Here is a 27,563-nt window from a genome sequence, read left to right as displayed (position 1 = left end):
CTACAAGACTATGCTATGCAATACTGTTTTTAGGGCAGAAAAAACAACAGAACTGCTTTGCACGTTACTTTAAAAAAAATCCTTACTAGTAAAATTATGACAGCAAGTCTGAAATGTTTATGCTAGAAAATAAACATAAAATAGAAATAGTATCTTTCTTCTATGAAGCGGATGTCAGAGTTCTTAAACTACTTAGCATGTGATCATTTTTACACCTTATGAATAGCTCCAAGGATTGCAAAGTGTAGGCAGCCCAGGTTTAAAGGAAGGAAATGGGGGTTATACTCCAGAAATGTGACCTACCCCTAATCAATGGAACTACCTATGATCTGTAAAGTTAAGTGTGTGTGTAAATCTCTGTACAATTGGTGCCTATGAAATGAAGATGTCTGGCTACAAAGAAATCACTACTAAAACACTATCTTTTAAACAGACCACAGCGGGATACTAATCTGGTGACAGTTCTAGAGTTTAATTATTGGGGGGAAAAACAAAACAAAAAATGCAATACATACAAAAAAAACTTTTTGTAAATGTTTAAAAGAATTTTAATTTTCAGATTTGTGTGCAATAAAAATAAATGAAATAAGGACATTTTGTACCTTTCTCTGTCCAGTAATTTAATTAAAAATAATATATATTAGAGCAGGGGTGGGCAAAATGCAGCCCGCAGGCCAGGTGCGGCCCACCAGGCTATTCTATCCGGCCTGCAGGGCCCCTAAAAAATTTAGAAAATTAATATTTATCTGCCCCTGGCTGCCTGTCATGCAGCCCTTAATGGCTTGCCAAAATTCAGTAAGCGGCCCTCCACCCGAAACAACTGCCTGCCTGTATCAGCGCCTCTGAAAGCTTAAATGTTTTAAAAATTTTAATCTGAGTAGAGTGCCTAATTACATCTGTAGATTAGCAGTAGTGCCATTTAAATAACCTCACTGAAATCAGTTTATTCAGTTTACACATTAGCATACTGAGATCCAAGTTATGCTGAAATACAAAGCAGAAAAAATCACTTTCTGAAGGAACCTATATTACGATGCAAAACTAAGTAATGGATGCAGTACTGTGCAAATGATCTTCACATTACATTTGTGGTACACAGAAAGTAACCTTTTCTATTTTTATGTTATAACTTCAGCATTGATATAAATTGAGTTATTCGTGTGTGGATGACGAAAGCTAATAATTCATCAGATATCACATGCTAGTTTTAGTAGGAGGAATACAATTGCCAACTCTATATATTTCATTATTACTAGATGATTTTGTAAGAAAAACTTTATTTTATTTTACTACAGCAGATTAAACTTCCAAAGTAGCTTCCAAAGCTTTCACGTCCTTCAGAATGGAAAAGCTTCAAAGTAATGATAAATAAATCTGTAGAAAATCTACAGCAAAAGTTTTCTCCATCTACCAGCATACTGCACAGGGTGATCGAAAAGCCCTGTACGGTGAGAAAAACTCTACAAGCATACATTATTTTATGAGCATGGCATAAGGCAATAAAATGCATGCATACACTATACCTAGCTCAAACATACTGCATCATAGGCAGGATGATTACAGTGAAAAAAATTGCAAATGCTGAAACCACAGAAAATATTAAATGAATTGGTTTGGGCTAGGGGCAGACATTATACATACACCAGTTTAAGCAATCAGAAACTAGTTTAAACCTGTAACAGAACAGAAGCTCAATGCACATAAACCAGTTTGAAAATGGCTGAAACCGGTTTGAGATAAACCTGACTGAATGTAGTATATGAGACTTAACTGATATGACTCAAACCAGTTTATGCAATGTCTGTCCCAGACCCCTTACTAGTTTAAGTTAAAACAGATTCTCCCAGCATCCCGGTATGCTCTCTGGGCTGGGCAGGGCTCTCTGCTCCACAGCGGAGCTAGCCTTTCCCCTCTGCTCCCTGGCTGGAGCTCAGCAAAAAATACAGGCATCTACCTGGCTTCCCCCTGCTCCCCTCTCCCTTGCCTCCCTATTTCCTCTGCCTTACACACACACCTCTCAGCATTAGCTGCTGTGGCAGATGGGACAAAGGCAGAATCAACAGGGAGTTGGTAATGTCCCTCTGTTGTTTTCTTAATGGGGTGATAAACACTAAGTTAGGGGTGATAAACACTGTGTTATCCATTCCCTGCTGGGCTGGGGGGGGGAGGGGGAGAGGGGCCCCCTCCCTAATCACAGCATTCTGCCGGAGCCTGGCAATGTCCCCCTAAGCTCAGCACTGTACAAGGGAAGGGGGGCTGCTCTAGCGCTCCCCAACTTCTAGCCTGAGCCACTGCAGGCATGTGCCTTCATTTTTTCAGTCCAGAGGGGATGTCTATGTGGTTACAAACTGGTTTAGCCTAGCCGGGTTAGACTCCCCTGCAATGATTGAATTAATTCAGGCTTTGGCTTTTTGAATGTCTGTCCCTAGCCTTGAAGAATTGTGGGAAGGAATTTAAAGGGAAGGATTGTAAAGATAATATGCAACTGGGCAATATATGCCATCTCCCAACTCTAATGGCTGCCACTCCAGCTTAGAAACTTGGACCTTTTGCAGTTGCAACACACTGTTAGCATGTATGTAAATCCTGCCATACCTTCCCTTGATATACCCTGATTGCCACTCCTTGAGCTAACTAGTGTTTGTACAGAGACCCCTTGTGCCTTGGAGTTCACAGGCCTCTTTGCATCAACACTCTGCACAGTATCAGTCTCTACAACCCTGATTTACGAGGCTTATGACTTGAATCCTTACACAGCTTGCACAGATACTACTTACTTTGAAGGAAACACTTTAAATGAACAAAAGTTAGTCTCACATAAAGAGGCTGTCGTTTCCTCTCCTTACCACCACCGTAAGTGATTGCTGTTGTTGTCACTATTTGCTAAATTACTTACAAGAACGTCATAATGTGAAAAGTCTTGAGATGGTTACTTCAGATCAGTTGCTCAATTCTCAATCATTTTTACAGGTGGTTAGAAATTTTCTAACAAAATATTTGTGTCAGAAAATCCCAGATTTCCATTTTTGACAAATTTCTGCCATTTTAACAGATTTTATTTAGGGGAAAAAAGATAAATCTTTTACATAGGTGAAAAAAATTCCTTTTTCGAACTTTTTGGAATTGAAAGGTTTCATGTCAAAATGATTATTTTTAATTTTTTTTAATTCTTTTTAAAAAGTCAAAATTGAAACAAAATGATGCAATTGACTTGAAACAATTGCATTAAAAACTGTTTCATAGGAAATATCAAAAATCTGGGGTTTCTTTCATTCTGGAATAGGGAAAATTAAAGACAGCGTTTGAATGAAGGTATGGAGGGACGAGCCCAAGGCAACCCCCACTGTCAGGGTTTGGAGCACCACTGTAATGGGATTGAGAAGACTTGGAATTGGAGCAGAATTCCCTTCAGCATTAGGGAAATCTGACTATAGGATTCATTAATCAAAGACCAGTCCTGTTCGCTACATGGGGGATGATGGAAACCATCAGTTATACACTTAGAATGTTCTATTTTAACAATGAAAGTGAGCTGATCTCTAGGAAAAACCTGGTCTTCATGTGTGTCCCAGATTTCTGAACATTCCTGTAAACAGCAACTTTATTATGACATGAAATGTTAAAGAAGAAAAAATAAATTTGCCCTATTAATAACATTTTAGTTAAAAGCAAATGGAACTACAGAAACAAAACTTAAAGGACTATATATATATATAAATGTAAGTTTAAAAAATATTTATTTTGGTAATGTTTTCTCAATAACAAAAGATGAAGAATTTCCCCATACAGTAGTTCAGCAACAGCCTGGTTGGCTAGTCACTGATGGAAACTTGTTCTGTATAAATACATTGATAAAAATAATCAAATGAAACATTTATTTATTTATTAATTGTACCACAATCAAGATGGCTTGTCAGCTTGGGTTAAATATTATTTTAAAACATTAATAGAGACAGTCAAAGACCAAGAGTTTACAATACTTCCTGAAATAATGAAACAAAATCAAGTGACTTAAGTAAACCATCATTGATGAAGTAGCTGCTGTCTGGAGAAAATGGGCAGGGAAAAAGAGTGGTCATACTGGTCTGTTGACTGGTGTTTGGAGAAGGTACAGGACTATTGGGAGGAAGGGGACAGGTGTTGTTTTAAATGATTTCTGATTAAACTTCTCTAGTACTGCAGTTTCTCAAGAGTGACCATTAGTGTCCTTATATGCAGAGGTGTTCCTAATATAATAATCATAAACAAATTACTATAAAAACCAGAAAAGAAATACCAACACCACAGGCTAAAAGCGAAATAATTGATGCACTGTCAAAATCAGGCAAAAAATGTGTTTTAAGGTAATAAATTTGAGTCTGTTAATACATAAGTCCAAATGGATAAATTGATTAAATACCTGTAGTCCCAACCTACATGTGCATATGTGAGTGGAGCTTGCTGACTTAAGTGTGCTCCATAGGACTGGAGCATAGAAGTCTTCTGCTGAATCAGTTGCCAGATCAAGGCTATAAATCTCTAACATGAAAACCAGGCAATTATACTGCTATTATTCTTTTCCTAGAGTATCCTGGCTAGAGCTGACAAAATCAGAACTGGGCAGAACATTACTTTTGGTATTCCTTTCCAGAATGTTTTGACTAGACACTACACACAGTTGAAGAAAATGTAGACCACTGCTCTTTGAGGCAAGTGTTCAGACATCTCACAATAGAATGCTTAATCACTGACTGGAGGTTCCAGGCACTACCAGAATACAAAAACCCCACAAAAAATGAATAAATGCGAACAAAAATGTCCTGTGGCCATAATGCACACATGGCAACCAAACATTTTGGTAGGGTTAGAGTACAGCTATGACGGTCCAAAAAATATGCAAGCAGCGAGGGCTTTTATTTTTATTTTTCTTCTTTTTCTTTAGTGATAAATTATTGGAGCAACTGTGTCACTGGGGGAACTTTCAGGCTTAAAAGCCAGGTACAGACTTCCAAAAAGCTTGAGGCAGAATCAATCTAAGTTACACAGTTTAGTGTAAGCAGAGTAGTTTAGATCGGTAGCGAACAAACAGAGCACACATTCACCCTTTGTGTGTGTGTGGGGGGGGGGGGGGGGGGGGGGAGCCGGGGCCACAAATCCTAGATCGGGCTCTACCATTTTTTAAACCAGTCTGTGTGGGCCGAATTTCTGTTCTGTTATGGGCACAGACTGGCTTTGCGTGCTCAACTTCTGTTCTGTTATGGATACAGACCAGTTTCCGATCATGTTTACCAGTAAAAGTGTAATGCCTGTACCTAGCCAAAGCACCCTTCCTCAGCCCAGACCTGATCTAATTACAGCTAATGAAGTACTCTTGGTTTAAGTTCTTAACTACCATGAGACTAGGGTAGACAAGGATTTCTGACATTTCTTTCCTTTCATATCTGCAAGAATAAATATTTGCAAAGAATTCACTTTCAGTTACTGTTTTAATATCTCAGTATAGTTTAACCGCACATTTAAGAGTTATCTATGGCCTTAGACCCATCTTAACAGAGGCAAGGGGTATTGTTTTAACTGCAAAACACTTTTGTTTGGAATTTTTTTAAAGGACCAAATGAAATTTGACATCAGTTCCAGCTACATCAGTGGAAGAGACATCACAAGGATAAACAATCTAAATTCTTTTTATATATATTTTATATTTACTATTGGCAACTGTACAGCTGACTTTTAATACCACTTTCACAAGGTAAAATTTTCCTCTTAATTATACCTGTACAAAATATAATAAGTGCTTTCACATATAATCCAGAGAAGACTATCATAAAAATACAGCTAATAATGTATGTGGATATCATAATATATGGATGTCAACATAGATTATAGCTTCTCTGGGGCTTATTCAAGCACTGTATTCAAGTTTGACACCTTATAACCTCTGCAAGAAGAAACACAGATATAAAAAGTCTTCATAGTGTACAGGTTTTGTTACAAATTTGACATATACAGAGATCAATGAATAAGGCTTGAAAAGTAGGAATTAACAAATTTCGTTTTGTACTTGTTACACCTATCATTTCATAAAAGTATATTTTACATATAAAGATTATCAGTTCCCTTAAAACATCTTCAAGAGGTAGCCAACTATTTTATTTGTTAAATAAAACTATGTCAAATTTGCCCCACAAAATGAAAAGGTAAGTTTACTATAACATAGGAAGTTGATCAGTTGGATTGTTTTGGGTCAACATGTAATCTGAGGTTTCAAAACTAACAAAATCTTATCCTCTCTCTGCATTGCTAGAAGGGGCTGCTTCAGGTGCTAGCCAGTTAATTCTACCCACTTAAGTATTTTCATTTTCTTTAAAGTTTCAGCAGCAAATTCTTATTGTCCAAGTGTTATTTTTCAATTAAATTAAATGATTTAAATATAGGCCCAAATTGGGCCTCAGCACAATTTGTCATAATTCCAAATGCAATTTTAAATAAGTTCATTTTTAAATATATTAACCTTAAATAAAACTTAGTTTAAATAAAAAGCCAATTTAAACAAAAAGAATTGAATGTTTTATCTAAAATACTGGAAAAACCCTTTGCATGAGATGAGGTAGCTACTGAATTTATGAAATCTAGTACCAAAAGATACAAAATCTCAGCCTGTCAAGTGGTTTGTGTTGGTCTCAGAGAAGCATACAATACAAAAGTACAGTATGAAAGTAAACAGGCCTGGGTAGGTTTGGGAATGTGACAAGTGCACTCCCCAAACTAGATCTACAGATCTGTAAAAAATAGGCTGTACTTGTGGACCTTGTAATCACGGTTGGCAGCACCAGCAAATCTTCAGTGTTTCATAGCAATAAATTACTAAGCATACATGTATTGAAATTCTGGCACCCTGAGGGTGCAGTGGCAGGGTGGGGGTAGCAATCACTGATTTCTCCATGCAGAGGCATCCACACATGGAAATTGTTACCACCTCAGCCCCAGCTCCCCAAACAGCAGCTGCAGTAGTGGGAACAGTCACGCTGGCTCCATGGGGGCTGCCATTCTCATGCCCCGTCTGAACTGGCACCCGGAGTTGATGCTCTGCTTACCCCTGTTCCCTTCCCTCGCCCTCCACACAAACCAAGTTATGCTATTGCTACTAAGGCTTTTTTTTGTTCTTCCTACATGAGCCTAAATTCCTAAAACAGGATTTTCTCAGGGCTTTCTATGTTTACAGGCTCCTCAGGAATATTACAAGGTTTGCACTTACCCTGAGCCAACAGACTGCAATACATGCTTATTGTGCCTGCAGAGACTTTGTTCTCCTTGAACCCAAAATATTCACTTCTTGTACTTACAAAATTATGTTAACCATATCTAGGAAGATTTTCCATTGCTTTGATTCAGGTTATTTAAATTATACTATGCCTGCAGATTTACTAATCTGCTCGAGTGATAGCTATGCAGTTTGTAGACTTTATGACCAGTGGCAAAAATGAACACATATTATTTAATCTCAGAAGATCAAGTATTGATAATAATTTCAAATGTATTCAGTCAACCTTTTCATAAATAGTTCCAGGAGTTTCTTTTTTTTTTTTAAGTTGAACCATCACCAGTTTTTCAAAGTCAAATATAACTAAAAAAACATGTGCAATGCTCATTGAAGATATTATTCCATGACACTACAGACTGGAAGCTATCAGGTACTGTATCAAAAAACTACAGTTTATACCAGATTAAAAATATCTTTCTTTTATTGGGTCTGTTTTTAACCAGGGTTGTCTTAAACCCTTTTATCTTTGGAGGACACCAAGTTTTTTTACTCCTCCCCCTTCATCACAGTCACTGGGGACACAAGGGATCTTGGCATGGATGTTAACAGGACAGAGGAGAAATCAAGAGCATATGCTGCCAACTTTCCCCTTCCTCCACTCCTTTACCTTCTTACTAGCTGGCTTTCATATACCCCTTCCAACTATTTAGACTCTCCCTGGCTTTTAAAAGCTTCTTGCCCCTACTAGTAGCTTCTCCATTTTCATCTCCCCTTAATTGTACTAAGGGCACATCGTTTTCTTAGGATGCTTTGGGTATGTCTTATTGATTATTCTGGTATCAGAAAAAAAATGTTACCTGCGGCGATAAACTGGCATAAGGTTCAGTGGGTATTTTTTTTCTTTCTGCTTTGCTTTTCTCATACTATTCAGAAGGACCAGCTTGAGTGAAAGCAACTTGGTTTCACAATTTAGTATCAGGAAGGTAGAACTATTAGCTCACTGTAACTTGAGCCAGTGGCCTAAGGAGCGAGCCAGGAGGCAAAAAATAGAGGCCAAGATCCCGGAGGAATAGTTACTGGAGTCTGCTGATAGACATTGTGTTTATAGGAAAGGTGGGGAACCTGAGGTTCATGAACTGAGATGAATGCCAGGAGTAGGCTGAGCAGGTCTTCTCTGAGCTACTGGTTTGGTTATAAGCTGCAAGGCCAATAACTTGCACTGGAACCAATTAAAGCACCCGGTATGTGAGAACAGGGAGAAGGCACAAAACACAACTCCCTAGTGCTAAATTAATATATTTGTGGCTTGTCACTTTCATCCATCCACTGTATACCTGACTCCTTGTTCTCACTAAGTAGCAGCTGGGCACATCCTTATTGATGACCATAGCAATATGACAGTGTGAACAAAGGATTCAGTATGTGAACATACACTTTTTTAAATAATAAGATTGATAAAGAATTTTTTTTTACTGAATGATTCATGTTAAAGTGACTGATTATAAAATACACAAAGACAATGTGAAGTAGCAAGCCCAACTGACTTATAGGTTTCTGAAACAGTTTTCTCCTTACTTGTAACAATAAGAATGCAAAACTTCAAGCAGAAAGGGAGTTTTCCCTCAAAAAAGTTACAAGGTGTGGGAGGCAAACATTTAGACTTGAAATGTTATGCATCATACAAGTGTATCTCTACATTGTGTGGTCAAAATAAGCTCTCCTTATGCTTAATTACTGAAGACAGGGGATTTTGCCTGGGATGCATCTATGTTCCTGCTGGGACCAAAGCTGGATGCGGTTCCTGGCAAGAGGGTCTTGGCTCCTCTGCTCAGCAGACTGACCACCATATTCAGGTCAGAAAGGAATTGGTATGATTGGTATGGACTATGGGGGTTTCTGCCTTCCTCTGTAGTCTACCTGGGATCTCTTGAGCATATATTAACAACCTTATATAAGAAGCAGGACACTGGCTGTTGTGGTTCCTATACTTTACCTGTGGCAGGTTAGTGTTATATCTTGTGTTGTGTTAGGATTGATGGAGAGGTTATATTATGGATCTAACTGATGGTTTAGGTAGGGATGATCCTGCCTCAGGGAGGGGGGCTAGACTAGATGACCTCTGGAGGGGGTCTTTTGGACCCCTTTCCAACTCTACTTTTCTATGATTTCTATGACATCCTTAGTTAATAAGAATAACACCACCTGTGGAAAAGAAACCTTAAACATGTACTTTGATTTTTAGTATTACACACAATTTTGTAATAACAGGTGTTGTATCATGCCACTTCCAGGCAATTTACATATAATGTACGTTTTACTTACCATTTAGGTTGTCACCAATGTTATTGGTTTTACCATTCCAGTACCAAAGCAGCAGTGTTGCATCACGTGAGCCTGAGAGAATGTAGCAATTTCCTCCAATGTAGGATTCTGAACGGGCAAGGCAGGTAACAACATCCCAGTGCCCAAACACTACTTGTATCAGTTTACCTGAAACATATTAAAAAGGTTTTTTTGTAGGAATTATGCATTAAAACTCATTTACCAATGAGAAAACATGGCAGAATCTGTTTTTAAATGTTTAGTGATGAAAGGAGCATAAAATATAAACCTACTGATGGTACTTAGAGATTCCTAAACAGCTGGAGTACAAGGGAGATTATTTTAGAGTGCAAGTTATATGAAAAAATCAACATGTCCCATTTTTCACCATTTAACTAAGAAAAATGAACCCAACTGAGAATTTTTGTAGAATATTAAACTTCTACCTTAGTTCCTTTATCACATACTGTACATTAGCCACTCATTTCAAATAGATTTCAAGAACACTAACAATACCCATAAAAGCTCAGAAGTCATACACAAAGAGCTACGTTTTTCTTATATACAGTGTGAATTCTCAAGGCCTATATACATACATAAAAACTAATATCAAACTAAACCTAGATAAACTCAACTTCAGCTACACGGTAAAAAATGTGCAATGCATGAGCCTATAAACATGAATGCTACCTATTACTTTTTAACCTAAATGTGTTTATTTTAATTTATTTCAGAAATGTGTGCATGAGGATGCTCATGCAGATTGGGTTTGCATGCATGAATGCCAACACGTGCAAGATTGACCATAACAACCTTCCATCAGAACACACACCCCAAGGAAGCATGGTAGGGAAAAGCTTGTTCTCCAGCAGTTTGGCTGAAGGAAATGTGGACCACATGCGTGAGCTGGCTTCTACATGCAACAATACAGCAAGAGCATTGATGGGCTTTAAATCTGCTGCCTGCACACCATCATTGTTCCAACACTAACTGTGTGGAAAGAGGAAATAGGCACAAATATCCATCTTGCTGGAGCTACTAGGATCTGACCATTCGGACTGGGAGATGGGATACTCTGTATTTATTTTCTTTAACAATCAAGAGGAAAGTGTAAAATGCTCATTAATACATCTTACCATGAAAAACTGAAATATTGGGAAATAAAGATAAATTATGGAAGCATGACAGCCTTAGTTTACAAAACATGGCAAAATGATAAGAATCAACTTTTAAAAAGTGCGAACTATATTACCCGGGGAAAATAGTTCTGAAGCATGAAATTAAAGATAAAGGGAAACAGGGAAGTCATAATACTGAACATGACATACATTAGTAGTGGACATCATATTAGACATTAATTTCAATAAGAGGGTAGAAAGAAAAGGCAATATAGTTTTGGATCGTGTACATGATCCAAAGCACCAAGCATTTACACAGCTGAGAGGTAAGAGCTTATATGTTTTCTTTACACTGCTCCATGACAGCTGCATTCAGAATACTGCATTAATTTATAAGCATCAAATTTATACAAAAGAGAACAAACTAGAAATCAAGTAGAGCAAGTAAAGAGCAACAAAAATAAAAAGAGCTGGGCAGACTGTTTTATAATGAAAAACTAAAGGCCCTAGATAACGTCTAAGATAGAGAAAACCACCAAAAATTTCAGGAGGCGGCAACACATCTTGGAAAGAGAGGAATTATTTAATGCGGTACATGAGGGAGTACTACAGTGCTTTTATAATAAAATTTAAGCTGGAATCAGAAACAGACTGCTAGGGAGAGGTACTGGTCTGGACTAATCATAATATCATGGTACCTAGGGTCGGAAGGAACCTAAACAGATCATCAGGTCCGACCCTCTGCCCAGGGCAGGAACGAGTGCCAGGGTCATACCCCAGCCAAATATCTGTCCAGCCTCCTCTTGAAGACCCCCAAGGTAGGAGAGAGAAAGTCTTAAGACAGACACATGGTGGAAGGAAGATCTATCACACTGCAGACTTAAATCTAGAATGGACAAAATGGTAGAAAGTATACTTATTACAGGGAACAATCTTGTATCTGGAGGGAAACAAACTTAGTGATCTGATAAGTCCATCACTAAACTTTATGATTTTGTCATGGAGGTAGAGTTATACAACAGATATATGAAAGGAGAGTTGAAGTTTATAATTTTAAAAAATGTTCCATGAGTCTGAAAAGTAACTGATTGTGATAGTGGAACATAAACTAAAAACTGTAGGCTAAAGACCACCTTCTATGCCACTCAGGTGAGCTCAGATACTATGTGTGTTCCTATTCCACTCCATCTGGGTCCCTGAAAAAACAGTAATCTAAAATGGGAGACTTCTTCCTCACTGAATTTTGTAACTTCGTTACAAAACAACACTACAAAAGTAGATGTATTCACATTTTTTCAGGGATCCAAGTAGAGTAGAACAGGTCTATACAAAGGCACCTAAGAAGTAGGATAGGATCTAGCACAGGAATTCACACTGGTAAGTCTAGTCTATATTACATTTTATTATTCTATTTAAAACTTTTTCTTTTGGTCTCCAAAATGTTTTGTCACATCAGTGCAGTTATTATTGGGCTAATGCTTTACACTTAGGTCACAGGGTCAAGTAACTGTCCCAGTCAATTGCTGGCTGGTCAGCAATATGGGTCAGCAAAAGCTGTTGTCCTGCAGCTGTCCTGTAGGGAGGTAGCAGCAAAATACTTTCATGTTACATAAACCTCAGGCAATATGTATATAAACTCAGAAAACAATTTTCCCTGAAGCTTCCATTTCTTTATCAATACTTTTTTAAAGTTTAATAGGAATTCAACTACACAATCCAGTTTTCTGACATTTCTGTAGCTATTCAACTACTCAAGGTGATACATATTTTTAAAACATAAAAGTTTATTCTTAAAACAGGTATAAATTTAAGAGATTTTTTTGCAGTTATCTTTTAGGCTTATAGTCTAGAAAAAATGTTCTTCAAAACTTATTTGTTTGACAGTTGCTCGTGGTTTTTGTACTACCCTGTTAATTTTGCATTGTTACTGTCCTGGGGGCTAAGGCTCACTCAATTTATCCAAAGCTTCAGAATAGAAATGCTCAGTTTCCCTTTAACTTAGTAAAATTACTTTCCGACAATCTCATAGGGGTTCTTCAACTTTTTTTTGTTTATTTCCTTTAATACCACTCCTCCTCTCTCTACACAGTAACATCAAATATTACCACAGGCACTAGGAGATCCCTTTTTTGACAGAACAAATTTTCTAGTTAATGTTTTATTTGACAGCTGTGCTACAAATAAAAAAAAATTCAGACTCAAATCTCAGCACTACTGAATCTAAAGGGCTGTCTGAAATTAATTCCCACTGCTGGAGGAAGGGTTTTATTGTGCTTCTGCACTACTAGCAGTGCCCAGAATGCATGATTTATGTTAAAAGTTCCTGTTACAAAACCCCCCAAAAATCTAATAAAAAAAGGTTCTCTTTTTCTTTTTTTGCGTAAGTGCTAAAATATAATTGAAATCAACACTTACGATAGCTTGCCATTACACATTACTGATCACATAGTCTTTTTCCCTTGCTGTTCCACCAGATTCTGGAGAAGTATTTCAGTGCAATATTCTTGTTTTAATTTAAAACAAAATGAACTGTAACTTCAGCCGGATTTTGATTGTATATCAGGTACTAACAAACTGAAGAGCCAGAAATAAACATTCTGTTTTTTACAACTTTCCTAGCAAGTGTAAATATTTTATGTTTAAGCATATCATAATTAGTTATGCTAGAAATTTTCTCAGTAATCTCTATGACTTAAATACAATTACAATGACTTAATATTTAATATTTGCAGATGAGATTTGTTACGTTTACCAAAATAAAGTTTTTTCGCTGTGAAAATGTCCACTTTTCAGCATAGAAACACTGAAGAACAGATTAATTAATAATTATTTTATGCATTCAAGAAAATATGTAGAACGTTTTCTAAAGATTTCTATATATAACACATCACTAAAGGTTAAAAAATAAGGAAGAGGGGCAATTAAATAGAAGGTTCTGCATAAAGAAATGCAGTCAAAATATAGCATGTGGAACTTTTCATTTGCAACAGAAGCATATTAAATTCCAGAAATGACAGATATACCACCACCTCCAAATTTTCCTATGAAGTTTAATATTAATGGATTTTTATAAAATATTTTGGTTTGGCAAATGCAAAACACATTATTAACAAATCTATTTAGGAAAAGACAACAAGCATCAGATATTTTTTAGAGATTAATAATCTGCTAGAACAGGGGTGCACAAACTCTGGTCCGTAGACCAAATGCAGCCTACGGAGCCATCGCATCTGGCTCATGGGGCTTTCGCACCAGTCAGGAAATTTGCCAGAAGGGGAGTAGTGGCAATTAATATGGCCACCCTCCCCTGCTGCCAAAATTTTCAATCCATGGAGCTCAGCTATGACCCCTCCACCCTGTACAATTGGACTGGGTATGGGCCAAACACCCCTGTAGTTGGATTGGGCCCAAGTCATGCCCCCTTGCCCCCTCTCCTGTCTCCCCATGCATCCAGGTTGGGACCAAGCCATGCCTCCTTTCCCCCTGTGGGGCTGAGTTGGGGCTGGGTCAAGCCCTCTTCCCCATGCCCTTCCCCCTCCTTCTTCTACACAGCCAGATTAGGTGTGCTGCATCCACCCAGGTGTTGAATTGGGACCGCCAGCTGGATCCAGCCCATGGATGGACTAGGCACTGCCCATCTGGACTGCCAAGCAACATGGTTGAGCACCACTGTACTAGAAGGCTGGTAGTCCACAAACATTAACCATAGTTAATCCCAAAGAAATGTGCTATAATGCAGTTATAAGAAAATCATACCTATGTTTCCTGATGTTCCATGACAGTAACACTCAATTCTTTTCAACTTTGCCTGACATATATTTGAATTCTGTTCTTTGGAAATATGTAACTGCTGCAATGACTTAATGGATATTAATCAGGTTGACTAATTTACAAGATGTGAATAAATTCATTCTTTCTAACGGCTGTATTTCCATCCTTGTAATATACTTTTTGGGCTCCTCAAGCTTTATGGCTTTACAAGGTTTTCCTTTCTCAAATTTTATATGTTCCGGTACTCTTCCATATGCCTTCTTCCATATTTCTTAAACTATTTTTCTTCAATACATATGAACAACATAAGTTCATTCAGATAAGTATTCTAAAAACAATTAAGTCTCTTAGTATGCAAAACTTCATGAAGATTCAACAGATTAGTTTTCTTGTGAATCTACAGAGTTAAGCTTAGCGTGCCTCTTGGGAGGCAGAGACAAAAGAATATATATAATTGACATTAGGTGATATACTTAAACACGAGCCCTTGGCATACACAAAGATGGTAACCAGCAACTTCTGCTCGTGATGTTACATACATATACAGTGGAAGAACCAAGAATTGTCTTAGTTCTCTGCCTCCTGCCTCCCCTCTCCCCGGTGTCATAATTTAAGGGAAGAAAAAAATGTAGTAGTAAACGGAAAACAATTTGGCCACTAAAGGATAAAGAATACTGTTCCTATCCACTTTACTCCTCAATTCCAAACTATTCAAGCTAGACTATAACAGTGTTAAAGTCTAGTGTTAAAGTTATATTTACCTGTATCAGTAGAATAAACTCGGAAACTCTTGTCCCAGAAGCCACACACAAGGATGTAACGATTGTCGGAAGTGATGACAAAACATTGAGAATGAACCTGAATGCTTTGGTCTAAAAGGTCAGTGATTTGCCTCCTGTGCATACCTGTATTGGTGGCTGAAAAGAAAAAGATACAAAAACAGACAGAGTAAGGACTTTAGAATTGATATTCACTGAATTCTATTACCTTTTCAAACTGTTATGCTCATACCTAAACTGTAAACTCATCTTATTGCTGCTAACCTTTATGCTCCCTCAACTCCGTCCCACCACTTCATTACCCTCCCTCTTTACATCTTATCTAAAATCTAATTGTAAGCCCTTTGCGGCAGGAACTATATCTTTCTAGCTGTACAATAAAGTGCCCATTACACTTTTGGGAATAATAATAGTTTCATGTAGTATAACCTCCCAGATGCAACTCATCTTCTCCTTAAGTAAAATTAAACAGAAAAATAAAAAGGCAAATAACTGCAAGAATGAAGGGGACAGAAATAAAATGCCTAATCATTTCTTTCCTACCAGAGAAAAAAAGTGGTATAATTGCAAACAATAGTCTTATGTGGTAGCTAACAATATTACTCTTCCAAAATGTTAACAGAGATGGTTGTGCTATTATGATGAAAATATAATACATATCTGACACAATTATTAGTATTAATAATAGGATTTTTAGCACTTTACAATTTTGGAGCACCATAGAAAATTTAACTAATTAATTATCAAAGTATCCATACCTAGGAAATATTATTACCTCTGTTTTAAAGAACGTGACTTCGTTGGGGGGGGGGGGGGGCGGGGAAGGGTGTTGTGACCTTAACACAATGAGAGATCAAAATGGCAAAAGACTTAAAATACTTCATATAACCTAAGACATATAGTCGCAAGGTGCACTATCTTGTTTTTATAGATAGTTATTTCCATATTCCCTGTTCATAGCAATTAGATTTTAGGAAGGAATCTTACAACCATATATTAAGAGATTATATAAAAGCAGATTATTTCTGCTGGTTTTCCATGGGCCTTATTTAAAGTTCTCTCTCTCTCTCTCTCTCTCTCACACACACACACACACACACACACACACACATTAACGTTGCAAAGGTAAACAATCAAAAGTTAAAAAATAAAGGCATTAGGAATTAAGTTTACCTGCACCTCCTTGATTCCCTCTTGTGAATGCATTATGACAGTCTTTGATTACATGATCATGGTCCGTTTTTATCATATGGATTTCTATTTTTATACACACAGAGAATATAAGGGGCTCACTTATCAAGACTTTCTCAATATTTTGTTTTCCCTGCATTGCTCAGCATACAGCTTATATACAGGCTATGGAAACACTGCACTAAATATAGAATAATTAATTGCTTCAGGGGCTCTCATTTGGCACATATCACTGTAGCATCTAAGTGCTTCATATACATTATTTAATTTATGACCCCTCTACATGTAACATTTATGCTATGATTAATGTGTTACAGCATAACTGGAAAGGGTGCTAGCTACATGTGCACCCAATTTAAGGTGCTATAAAATGGCAAACCAGCCATAAAAATGTTTCACATACAATGTAGAACATTATTATGGCTAGTTTGTATGGCACCTTAAATTGAACACGTAGCATTGCTAGGGCTCCCCAGGGCCAGTTCCAACATTTAGCTTACTGTCTGTCCTGATCCAAAAACCATATGTGGTCTCTAACAACCCTGGTACTATCCTGTCTCAAACTGACCCAGGTGTGGTCCCAGGGCCAACAATCAGTTGACTGTCAGCCCTAGTCCCAGGATCATGATCCTGGCAAGTATAAAGGGCACAATCAAGATCTAATCCCTGATGCCATAAATATGCCTCTTTCTATGCATGTGTGTGATGGCAGGAGACACAATTTTGGGGATTACGGATCAGATCCCATAGTGCTTTTAAACAAATATGCTCCAATAGCTTTAGTTTCACTCTATCCCTGTGAGTCGAGAGGTGACATTATTCTATTTTACAAATGGAGAAACCCACTGAAAGACTGAGATCACTGATTTTGAATGTCCAATATGAGATGCCTGGGACCTTATTTTTTTAATAGCTTTTATGCAGCCCTTTTTTATGTTCAAAGTATAGCACCCAGTGACTTCAGTTGTAGCTGCAAGTGCTCTCTACATTTGCATTTTGGAAACAAAGTTTCAAATTGGTTACTAAGAAAATGAGAGATCTGCAACTTGCGAATACCTAGGAAAGCCAGGTTCAAAAATTTGCTGAGCACCACATAGGAACTCTATAGCAGAGGCAGCTATAGACTCCAGTTCTCTAGGGCAGCATTCAACTGCCTTAATCAAAATATCATCCTTTCTCTTTCTGCAGTCCCACACCTAATTTACTACATGCTTTCCAACTTCTGCACCCCAGACTGACCACTGAGTGTTGGTGGAACAAAATAGTACATGATCATGAAATTAAGAACTAAATTTTCATGTACAGGCACAAGAAGACTGAAGTGAAGTTGCAGAGACGTTTTAATACAGACGAGGCAAACCAACCCCTTTACCTGGAAATTTCATCATTTGGCAATTACTGACCATCTCATGGCTCATCAGCAGGGCTAGATCCTTTGGACCAACTGGATTCATTTCTGCAACTTGCAATAGCTGAATACCTGACAGCAGAAGTAGGCTGCCATCATCCATATAGTCTAGTAGTGGAGGGGAATGAGATGTGTGTGCACGTTGCTAATGGCTTTCCACAGTTATCTGCTGTCAGCAGAGAAATGGCAAAGCCTGGGAATCTGTCCACAGTCTAGAGGGAAGTGTTTCTAGAAGGCATAGATCCAGATCCCCATGTGCCAGTCCCAGTTAACCACTCCTGGCTTCTCATGCAATCCAGCTCTTCCTTACATCCCTGCTCTCCAATTGCACCCTTCCCCTCATTCCTCACAAGCTCCTACCCCTGGTTTTCCTTTTCATAACTCCTCATCCAAATTCTGGGACACCCCAAATTTATTTTCCCATTCCTCTCCATGGCACTTGTCCCCTCTGCATTAAGTTAGGTAGCCTACTTCTTTATGCTGCCAGTGCATAGTTTGGGGCTTGTCATGGAGCACAATAGTGAGAGTCATCCAGCTCTCAGGTCAGTGGCTCAGACCTGACTTCAGTATGGCACACTGTACCCCAGACTGATAACTACAGAAACATCCTGCTCATCCCCATGCTGGAGCATATTCAGTGTAGACAGATTCTTTAGAAAAAATATACCAGATTCCAATTGATTCTACTGAGCTTGTGTGATCTCTGCTTTCAAAGGATTATAACTCAGCCAAATCTGAACCCAATTGTGACAGGGATGGCAAAAGACACATCCTTGGCACAAAGGCTATTATCCTGCCAAATTTCAAAACCATCCTCCAAAGGGGTTGTCAGCACTAGAGAGACAGAGAAAGAGAGAGGGAGTGTGTGTGTGCAAGTGTGGTTTGGGGAGGAGGGGAGGGGGTGGGAGGGCAGGGGGAAGGAGGGTTGTTTTTTAATTTCAGTAGAATTTATCCTTGGAAAAATAACGTACTTTTCACTGGCTTCATTCTTGGAAACAACTGAACCATTTTGCCTAAAGTATTTTTTTAAAAGAAACAAAAAATACAATATGCCTGAGACAGGCAGAAAGCATGAAAAAACATAGCTCAAACATTTAGAAAGATCTGAAACTTCAGCCCAAGTGATGAAGTTAGAACCAACTGCTACTAGCCCATCTATGAGAAGGTCTGAGGGTTTTTATTTGAGCCTATATTGAGAGGGCGCTTTCTGGCAGTATTGTACTCCTCACACGTGGGGATTTGTGGAAGATTCATTTGAGAACAGTAAAAACAGGAAGAAAAAAGTTTGATTCTGTAGCTTTGGCACTAGTTAGACTCAGGTGAGTTGAGTCCCCAGCTCTAGTACAGACCAATGCAGGAGACGGACTTTCATAGGGCTTTGGATCAAGTGTGTAATCTCCATGTCTTGTCTCCCCTGTCTGTAAAATGATGATAACACTTCCTAACCTTCGGTGTCTTACCTATTTATATTGTAAACAATTCAGTAGAGGGACTATAACTGTGTGTTTTCACAGGAAACACAACAGGACTGCATTTCAGTTGAGGCCTCAAAGTAATAATAGTCCTCTATAAATGCATGCTCTATATTATTATTATGAAACAACAACACACAAAAACCAAGAAACAATCAACACACAGGTTTGCTGTGAACCAGTCATTCAGAAAGTGTTGTATGCCAAGATCTAAAATTCATTTCATAACAAACATTACTATTTTATAACATCCTCCTTGTGGAACTGCAGAAGGAGAGTAACATGAATCCCTTCTTATGACTAAGATTACAACAAGATTCCTGCTACAACCATAAAAGTATAATTTTGTAGTTCTCTTAGGTGCCATTTCTAGATAAATGTGTCTAGTCACAATTAGAAACCTTTAATATTATCCATACAATTACTAGTGTATGCTCAGTAAAGGTACTTAACAGTGCTAGGAAAAAGCCTTTAGACATTTTATTTTTAAATATGTCCAAAGGAATTTGGGTGCTGCTAGGAAACTTACTAAATGAACAGATATAGAGGGGAAAAAACTTTAAACCAAGTTTCAGAGGTTTTGCATTTATTTTAAGTGGGTCTGTATTACAAAAAATTCAAGGTAAATGTTCTCTTTGGAAATACTAACCTGAATAGCATGTATGGTTTTGATAAATAGTAAAAATGTAAAGGCACATCTAAACTGAATCTCTTTTTCCAATGCTCCTTATAATAGGGAAGGGGGAAATGTAGCCAGACAAGCAAAATTATACTGGCTTTTGTAAATCTTTGTTAATTCCTTGGGTGTTTAACTGTGTTTTTTAAACATCTTTTGATGTCTGATTTATATTCTTCCATTTACACTGAAATTTATCAAAATGCGGGCATTATATGTAAATATTAATGTATGACAATATCAGGTTTCATACAACACTATTAGTTTCTACCTCACTGTTTTAAATATTAAGCATTCTAGTACACAGGTAGGCTTGAGATAAGAGAAATGTAGGAAAAAATACCAGAAAATATTTGGAAAATTGAATTTTAAAATTATCCACCAATTTGTGTTTAGATTTTTTTTAGACTTGATGGCATTTAGCTTATGCATCATATATATTCTAGTCATCATATAATTTATTCAATATAATTCAGTGGCTGTTTTGAAACCACTGCAGTCTTATAGACAGGTATTATGCAGTACCTATGAAGTTATGATGTACATATAATTTTGGAAAATTAATTCCAATTGATCTAATAGACAAGTTATTTTACTCTACTATGGTAAGTTGGCTACTATGCAAGAATACCATACCACCACATTCAAGAGTCAGGCAAAACTCTAGATTAAGAATAAATGATTATTCTTGGTTTGCTAATCCAGCTCCCATTTTCATGCAATAGAATACTAGTTTGAGAATAAGAGGGCTTGTTTGTTTTTTTTCAAATGAGCTACATTTTAAGTATGAAAATTTTTTAAAAGACAATTGATATTTTTCCTTGTCACACAGAAAATTAGGAAGTTATTCCTGTTTTTAAAACACTTTCTTGTAAGGCAACATAATGAACCAAGTTGCAGGCAGCTGAATTATAACCAAATAGTAAACTCTCCCCAAAAATAAGAGTTTATAAATGTAAAAAAACCTGACCCATATGTTAAAATGCAAAACACCAATTCAACAATTCATAAAATAATCTATTATACACACTTAAACAAAAGCATGACTCTGCTCCCCTTTTAATAAAAGAAAAAACATTTAACTGCTGATGGCGCTCCAAAAGATGCAGTGCCCTAGAAAAAATGAATACTAATATCTTAACACTAAAACTGGCTGGGCAATATAATTCAACTTTGGAACCGCTTTGCAATTGCACATTAATCCCCTCAGCCTGAACAGCAGGTCTATGAAGAAAGGATTGATCTCCTTTAATGATAAAGCTCTGGCACCATGGTTTTATTTTTCACAACACGGTGCTGTTAAGAACCCCACTGTTATTATGAAAATTTCCCCAGCAAAGGAGCTCCATCACATTACCGGTGCACCAATTCATCATAACGTGCCTCGCTCCTGCTCATCAACAAGTCTGAGTGATGAAAAGATCCAATATTATCCTGACAGTACTTCATGCACATTCTCAATCACACATTATTACAGCATCCATATTAATTTTCACTGACACACGTCCTAGGCCTGTTCAAATTAGGCAAACCAACGAGGGGGAGTTGATGAAATACCAGCATAGCCACAGCTCATTGCATTCCAATTTGCATGCAAATGGTTTATCAGGAAAATTCCATTCCCAGCAACCAGCAAGTGAAAAACAACCGTAATCTACACTTCAGGGCCACCATACAGAGCTTAATGAATCGCAAAGAGAGAAGGAAGTGACAGACCTATGAGAGGATCGATTTCCACTGGCAGCTGGTATGGCTGGTCCTGTACAGCACCTTGATGAGCTGGAATTCAGGAAAGAATATTTTAAAACTCTGCATTATTTTAACATGTTAAGCCACATAAATTTTCATAAATCAATCCCTACACACAACTGTTTAGTCATCCAAGTTTCTTCTGCCTTTACTAAATAAAAAAATTCCAGGTGCTTTCATGGCTGCTTATTAAACATTTATTTTAGATTAGTGCCATTCTGAATCTGTGCCATCAGCAGCAGCTCCGATCCTGAGCCATAAGCTACAGCAGATGCTTTACTGGCAACCTCTCCTGTCGCAACAAAACAAAATTAAGTGGTAAAGAGCACTGGAAACAAAATTTGACAACCATCTGCTGACTGTAGCAAATAGTATTTTTCCCCCTTTACTTTTTAAAAGCCTGCTTTGAACAGCAAAACACAAAGGACTTTAAAAAATGTCAGTTTATGATGGAGACAGGGATCTTCTGGTCTCGTTGTATTTAACGTTTCATCCATCTCCAAAAAGCACTTATTCACAAGTCTGAATAAAGCTAAACAAATAATTCTACAAGCCTACATCTGGTATATCACTAAAATGTTTTCTTCTTGGTTTTCTTTCAGTTTCAGTCAAACTTTATTTTATTGTAAGGGTGGAAATAAAGCAAAGGCAAAACACCTTTTGAAGAGCAAGCAGGTATAAGAGATCAATCTTAAGTGTAACATTTCCTCAAATACCTGGACAAGTACATTTTACTATAAATAATTAACATCACCAGCTTGATTATGTACCTTAAATGGAAATAAATAAATACAGGAACAATTAAATACCAATAGAGTACAGGTTCCTGCCCTGTCTAGATGGGTTTACTTGGGAATGGGTGCCTGGTTGGTAAAGCTATCAGACTGGTAGAGTGGCAGGTATGGGATTTTTTAATAGTAACAGTGACAACCCAGCAACTAACCAACTGAACTTTCCTGTCAAGATGCCTCAAAAGGCTAGTGGTTCTCAAGATCATAGAAGCAGATGCCAAGTATTTATTGCTCTACCCTGCCTTTACTTCAGGAAGCTACATCCATCTTTCCCAAAAGTGACCCACAGTAGCCTAGAGTAGTGATCAGTGTACTTTTTCTGAAAGGGGTTTTGATGCATATCATTGCCTCCATTTCTCTGCAGAGAGAACACTCCTGAAATGCCCTTAGGTGACAGTGGTTCAGAGGATTAGCTTAGCACACTGCCATTTCAGGGGTCAGAACAGAACCAGGATATGGAGGTTGCCATGTCAAGCATTTGTTGTTCTGGCACAGATCATCAACCAGCAGAAGTGTGGGGAAAAAACAGTCAACACCTATCATTTTAGAACACCTAAAGGGTATTTTTTTCCAAATACGACTGCTAAAACATATAACCTCATAGAGGTTTTCTGATTCTCAGACAACTGAAAAGAAGTTTGTGGTCATATAATAATTTGGAAAGCTGCTGTCCTCCTATTTCCATCCAAATGCAGGTAGTATTATCCACAGTTCTGCTAGCCAGATAAAGAGCTTCTTGCACAGGTGAAATGGTGTTTGACTGAGGTTACCATTTACATGTTGGTGAATCAGTGATTTAACAATAGTTAGAACAGGATGCTGGGGTTCATTTTTTTTCCCCAGAATGTAACTGGAGGAACATGGGTCCATACACCTTTACATGAATCCATATTTCACATATTAGGAGATAATCCCTTGATGTATGGACCAGGATATTTATTTGTTTTGTTTTTTAAATGAATGGCCTTTGACCATGTAACAATTCATTGTGGTGCTTTAGAAATTAACTGCTTGTGGCTTTGGATTGAGGCTGCTAGAATTAGGTTAGAAGGATGAAACCAATAAGGACTGGAGAATCCTGGGGTTCAAAACAGAACTGCCTATATATTATAGACTAACAAATTAAAAAGGGAAAAAAAAAAGATTAACATGGGTGCTTATAGAAATATTGTGCCTTTTTTGCTTAAATCAGAAAATATCTTGAAGTATCTAATTCAATGGTTCTCCATGTTTTTCGATTTAAGGTAGCCCTTGATCAATTTGAAATGCCCCTCAATACTTGAGTTACTCCTCAGAAAATGAATCATGTTAGCCCATCTAAAAGTGCTAACACTGCATGGCACCACACAGCACCCTTGAAAGGATCTCAAAGTACCCCAGAGAAACACTGATCTAACTGAATGCCATTGGTTTTTGGATGTCTAATAGAAGGCAACAGGGTATGTCACCATAGTTTTCAGTTTAGCCTATTGGATGCATGTGACTGTTTATTATATTAAGGTGGTGGCCTACTGCTCATGTTTTCTTCGTGTTACTTGATGGTTCTGGTTAAAACGAGCAGACAAAGAAACCATTTCCACTGAATAATTTGTTCAACATTTGGATTTTAGTGCTTCCTAACTCTGTCTACTTGCAATGCGTACAATATGTCACAATAAGTACAGCTGGATTAATGCTCACTATTTTAATTTAACACAATTCTGCTAAAAATTTTGAAATAGACCATATTTTAAAAAGTATCACTTTCTGGTACTGCTGGAACTTTACTTACCAGGAAGATTGTGCCACTTGTTTACAGCAAACAGCCTGTTAGCAGTGACTGTGATTACAGCAGGAGTTGCCAGGCCAGGCTGGGTGTTGGCTGCTACGTGAGTGACAGGGGAGTTGGACGGGAACTTTAGGACCATTATGACATCCTGTTGAGCTTGGTCTGTGAACATCAATGGACTCTGCAGGAGGAGATACTGTTGAGTGCACACAACAAGAACCCAAATACATGGAAAAAGAAGAGATGGGGAGGGGAGGGAAAGAAGACAGGACAGGACAAGAGAAGGAAGACTGGATTAAAACATACAAGAACCAATAGCAACTGCAAGTGAAAGCAAACACAGCAATAACAGAGAGGCCAATGGAAACAATCAAATTGAGTGGGCATTCTTCATGTCTGCCATTAGGATGAAAATACTGAACAACAACACATCTGAAGTCAACATCTACTGCAGAATGCTGCAAGTTAAACTACAACATTTCCAATGGCCTGACTCTGACAATAGAATTTTGTTTCATATCTACAGTTGCAGCACACCACAGAAAGCAATGCCAGAGGTCACAGTAGCCAAAGAAGTGAGCAAAAGAAATTCCTGTTGGCAGGAATGACAAGCTGCATTTAGCTGGCAGACTAAGGTTCTTTACAAGCTAAATGGGAGGGGGGCGGGGAGAGAGAAAAAAAATTAAACTAAAATAAATTATATATACACACATACAGTAGATGTTTACTCTATGTGTATTTACATTGCACGGAAGTAACACTTCCGAATACAAGAGAGAGGCTTAATTGTAAGTGTGTTGCAAAGTAAACATAATTAAATGTAGTAAAGAAACATGCTTATAAAATACACAGAACCAAAGTTAACACCCTATTACATTGCAAATACCTTTCCCTCCTAGAAGAACCCCCTAACTCCTATGAATACAGTATTTTTATGCAGGAGGGGGGCGAGTTACTCACAAATTGGGATGCTTAGAACTAACCCCCCTAAAGATTGCTGCAAAAAGTCAAAACAAAATATTGTTTATCTTAAATTTGGGAAATCTACATAATGTGAATATCAAATAAGTACTTCTGTAGCCAAGAAATTAGCAGATACTTAATACACTCATTTTCACTGCCCGGTTTTCCCTTCCAAAGAAAGTGAAAGTCTACAATAATACAGAGTTATCATCATATTGTCTACTGTCAGCCATATTTTTCCTAGTATGTCCATTCCCTAAAAACTAAACTGGTATTCTTTATGGAATTGAAATATATTGATGAAGTGTTCCTGGATGTTTTCCACCTGCAATACTTCAGCACATACGTGTGTACATAAGTGCATACATTTAATATATATTTATACAGAACTAATAAAAAAAATTAAATACATTTGCATTTTTATTATCACTCCTTTTTAAAAAGTTATTAAGAGTACTTAGAAAAACATATTGCACTATGAATTCCTATTTACAGTCTTTGCATAAAGGTGTAAATAAAAGCAACTAATAAGCTACCCAGACACCCTTCTGAGCAAGTGGCTAAAAGCCAATCAATATTATGAGTTAATCCTCCCTGGATGCTCATTCAATTAAAGGTGTCAGTAATGCCTCATCTGATGTGGCCTCAATTAAATCCAGCTATCTGATGGTGTGAAAACACAGGGGGATACAGCAACAGCAGCAAAACCAGACAAATAGGCAGCCTTCGTGTGACTGCTAATTACTACACCTGGTGTATATTATGGCTTGTGCACTTAAATACAGAACACAGTGGCTTTTATTTTTGCTCTATTCACGTGCATGCGCAGAAAAAAAACCTTTGACATTTTAGTAAATAATATAATGATAAAACGTGCATTTGAGAACATACTTTTGCTCACATTTTCCCCATTTTCTTCTTACATTGCATTTTAAATTCTTAACACAACTGTTCTGTAAAATTATGTCAATAGCTAAAAACTGTTAAAGTAAGCCATAAACTCCATTTCAGTCTCTGCATGTAGGCTCTTCTGAAAAGCTATAGGAGTTAAAGGAAAAATTAACTTCACTGAATGGAACTTTTCACTCGATGTTCAGTAGTTACTGAGGTCATCTCCGTGCACTAACATGATAAAACCCAATGATAGTGGCTGTTCACATGACTGAGTTAGTAGCAAGGAAGTCACTACACCCAGCCAAGAAATTAGTTGGCTGTGAAGACTTCAGTCCATTAGATAGCTATGGGACAGTGTTTTTAGTTATATTATACAAACTTTAGATTTTGTATAATTCATCTAAAACGTTCTTCTATCACATTTTTAACCTAACAACAATAGTTTCACAGACAGGTTCTACACTAACTACATGATAGACAGAATTCCTCTACTAAGACTTTATTTTTAAAATACTTGATCCATCTTTAACCAGCAGAGGAACGTAACATTTAAAAAGACTTGTCAACTAGCACAGTGTTTGTTTCAGGGATCTATGGCTACATAAATTATGCTATTTTAGATCTTGCAACTGTGTATGACAGTAACGAAAAGTAATGGGTAATAAAATAATGGTTATAAAATAAAACTATATTAAATACAAGTAGAGGTAAAATAGAAACCATGTTAATACTTAGTACCTGGATTTTATCACCCTAGTATTACTGAAAAATACACTGAATCAAATTTGTCACTATGCAAGTGTCAGCTTGTGAATGCCCAGCAATCCTTATTTTAGGCGGAAGACTAGGCCTGAGGGAAGCGAGGAAAGGGAGGTCACCTCCTAAATCTACAGGCTTCAAGGGATCTGCCAAAGAACTAATAACACCATCTTTTTTGCTGACTGGCTCTCACCTGCACAAGTACAGTTTAACAAATTAAGTTGGTCAAGTGTTCTTGGATTACACTTAAGAAAATATTCTGTTCTACGAACCCTCACTAGCACTGTAACAACAAATACATTGACAATAGCAATTAATTAATCACTGCATGTGTCAGCAACCCTGCAAACACATCACTCATAGGTTGTTTTTATAATTTAATGTATCAAATTTTAGATTCTATAGATACACAAAATCAAAAATCAAGATCTACATATTTAAAGCAGCAATGCAAAAACGATCAAAATAATGGGTCGCAAAGCATTAACATGGCACTTACCACCTGCATGGCAGAACTTCTTGGAGGATGTGGCTCTATGAGCAGTTGGGAAGGGGTCTGTCCAAAACTTCGTATTTGAGCTTCAACAGCCTGGAAAAGGCACAGGCAGGTTTGCATGTTAAGAGGTGCTAATTACAGGCAATAGAACCATAACTGTCACCTG

The 27,563-nt window shown here is 37.4% G+C and overlaps 1 protein-coding gene across 11 annotated transcripts in view; it reads right to left on the bottom strand.

The window, feature by feature from the left end:
- The window catches only part of LRBA (LPS responsive beige-like anchor protein), a 611,727-nt gene that overhangs the window by 25,655 nt on the left and 558,509 nt on the right, over positions 1–27,563 (bottom strand). For 8 of the 11 annotated variants that reach the window (XM_019481504.2, XM_019481508.2, XM_019481505.2 and 5 more), the window contains 5 exons: positions 27,401–27,490; positions 24,289–24,481; positions 21,694–21,756; positions 15,213–15,368; positions 9,563–9,730 (listed from right to left, as the gene is read on the bottom strand). In XM_019481504.2, coding sequence (XP_019337049.1) covers positions 9,563–9,730; positions 15,213–15,368; positions 21,694–21,756; positions 24,289–24,481; positions 27,401–27,490 — 670 coding nt within the window. The remainder of the gene's footprint in view (positions 1–9,562; positions 9,731–15,212; positions 15,369–21,693; positions 21,757–24,288; positions 24,482–27,400; positions 27,491–27,563) is intronic. The other 3 variants (XM_019481506.2, XM_019481509.2, XM_019481510.2) reach the window with 1 other exon arrangement.

Source organism: Alligator mississippiensis, chromosome 2 (genome assembly GCF_030867095.1).
Source record: "Alligator mississippiensis isolate rAllMis1 chromosome 2, rAllMis1, whole genome shotgun sequence".
Classification (NCBI taxonomy): Eukaryota; Metazoa; Chordata; order Crocodylia; family Alligatoridae; genus Alligator; species Alligator mississippiensis.
This window is presented reverse-complemented; position numbering and strand designations above follow the sequence as displayed.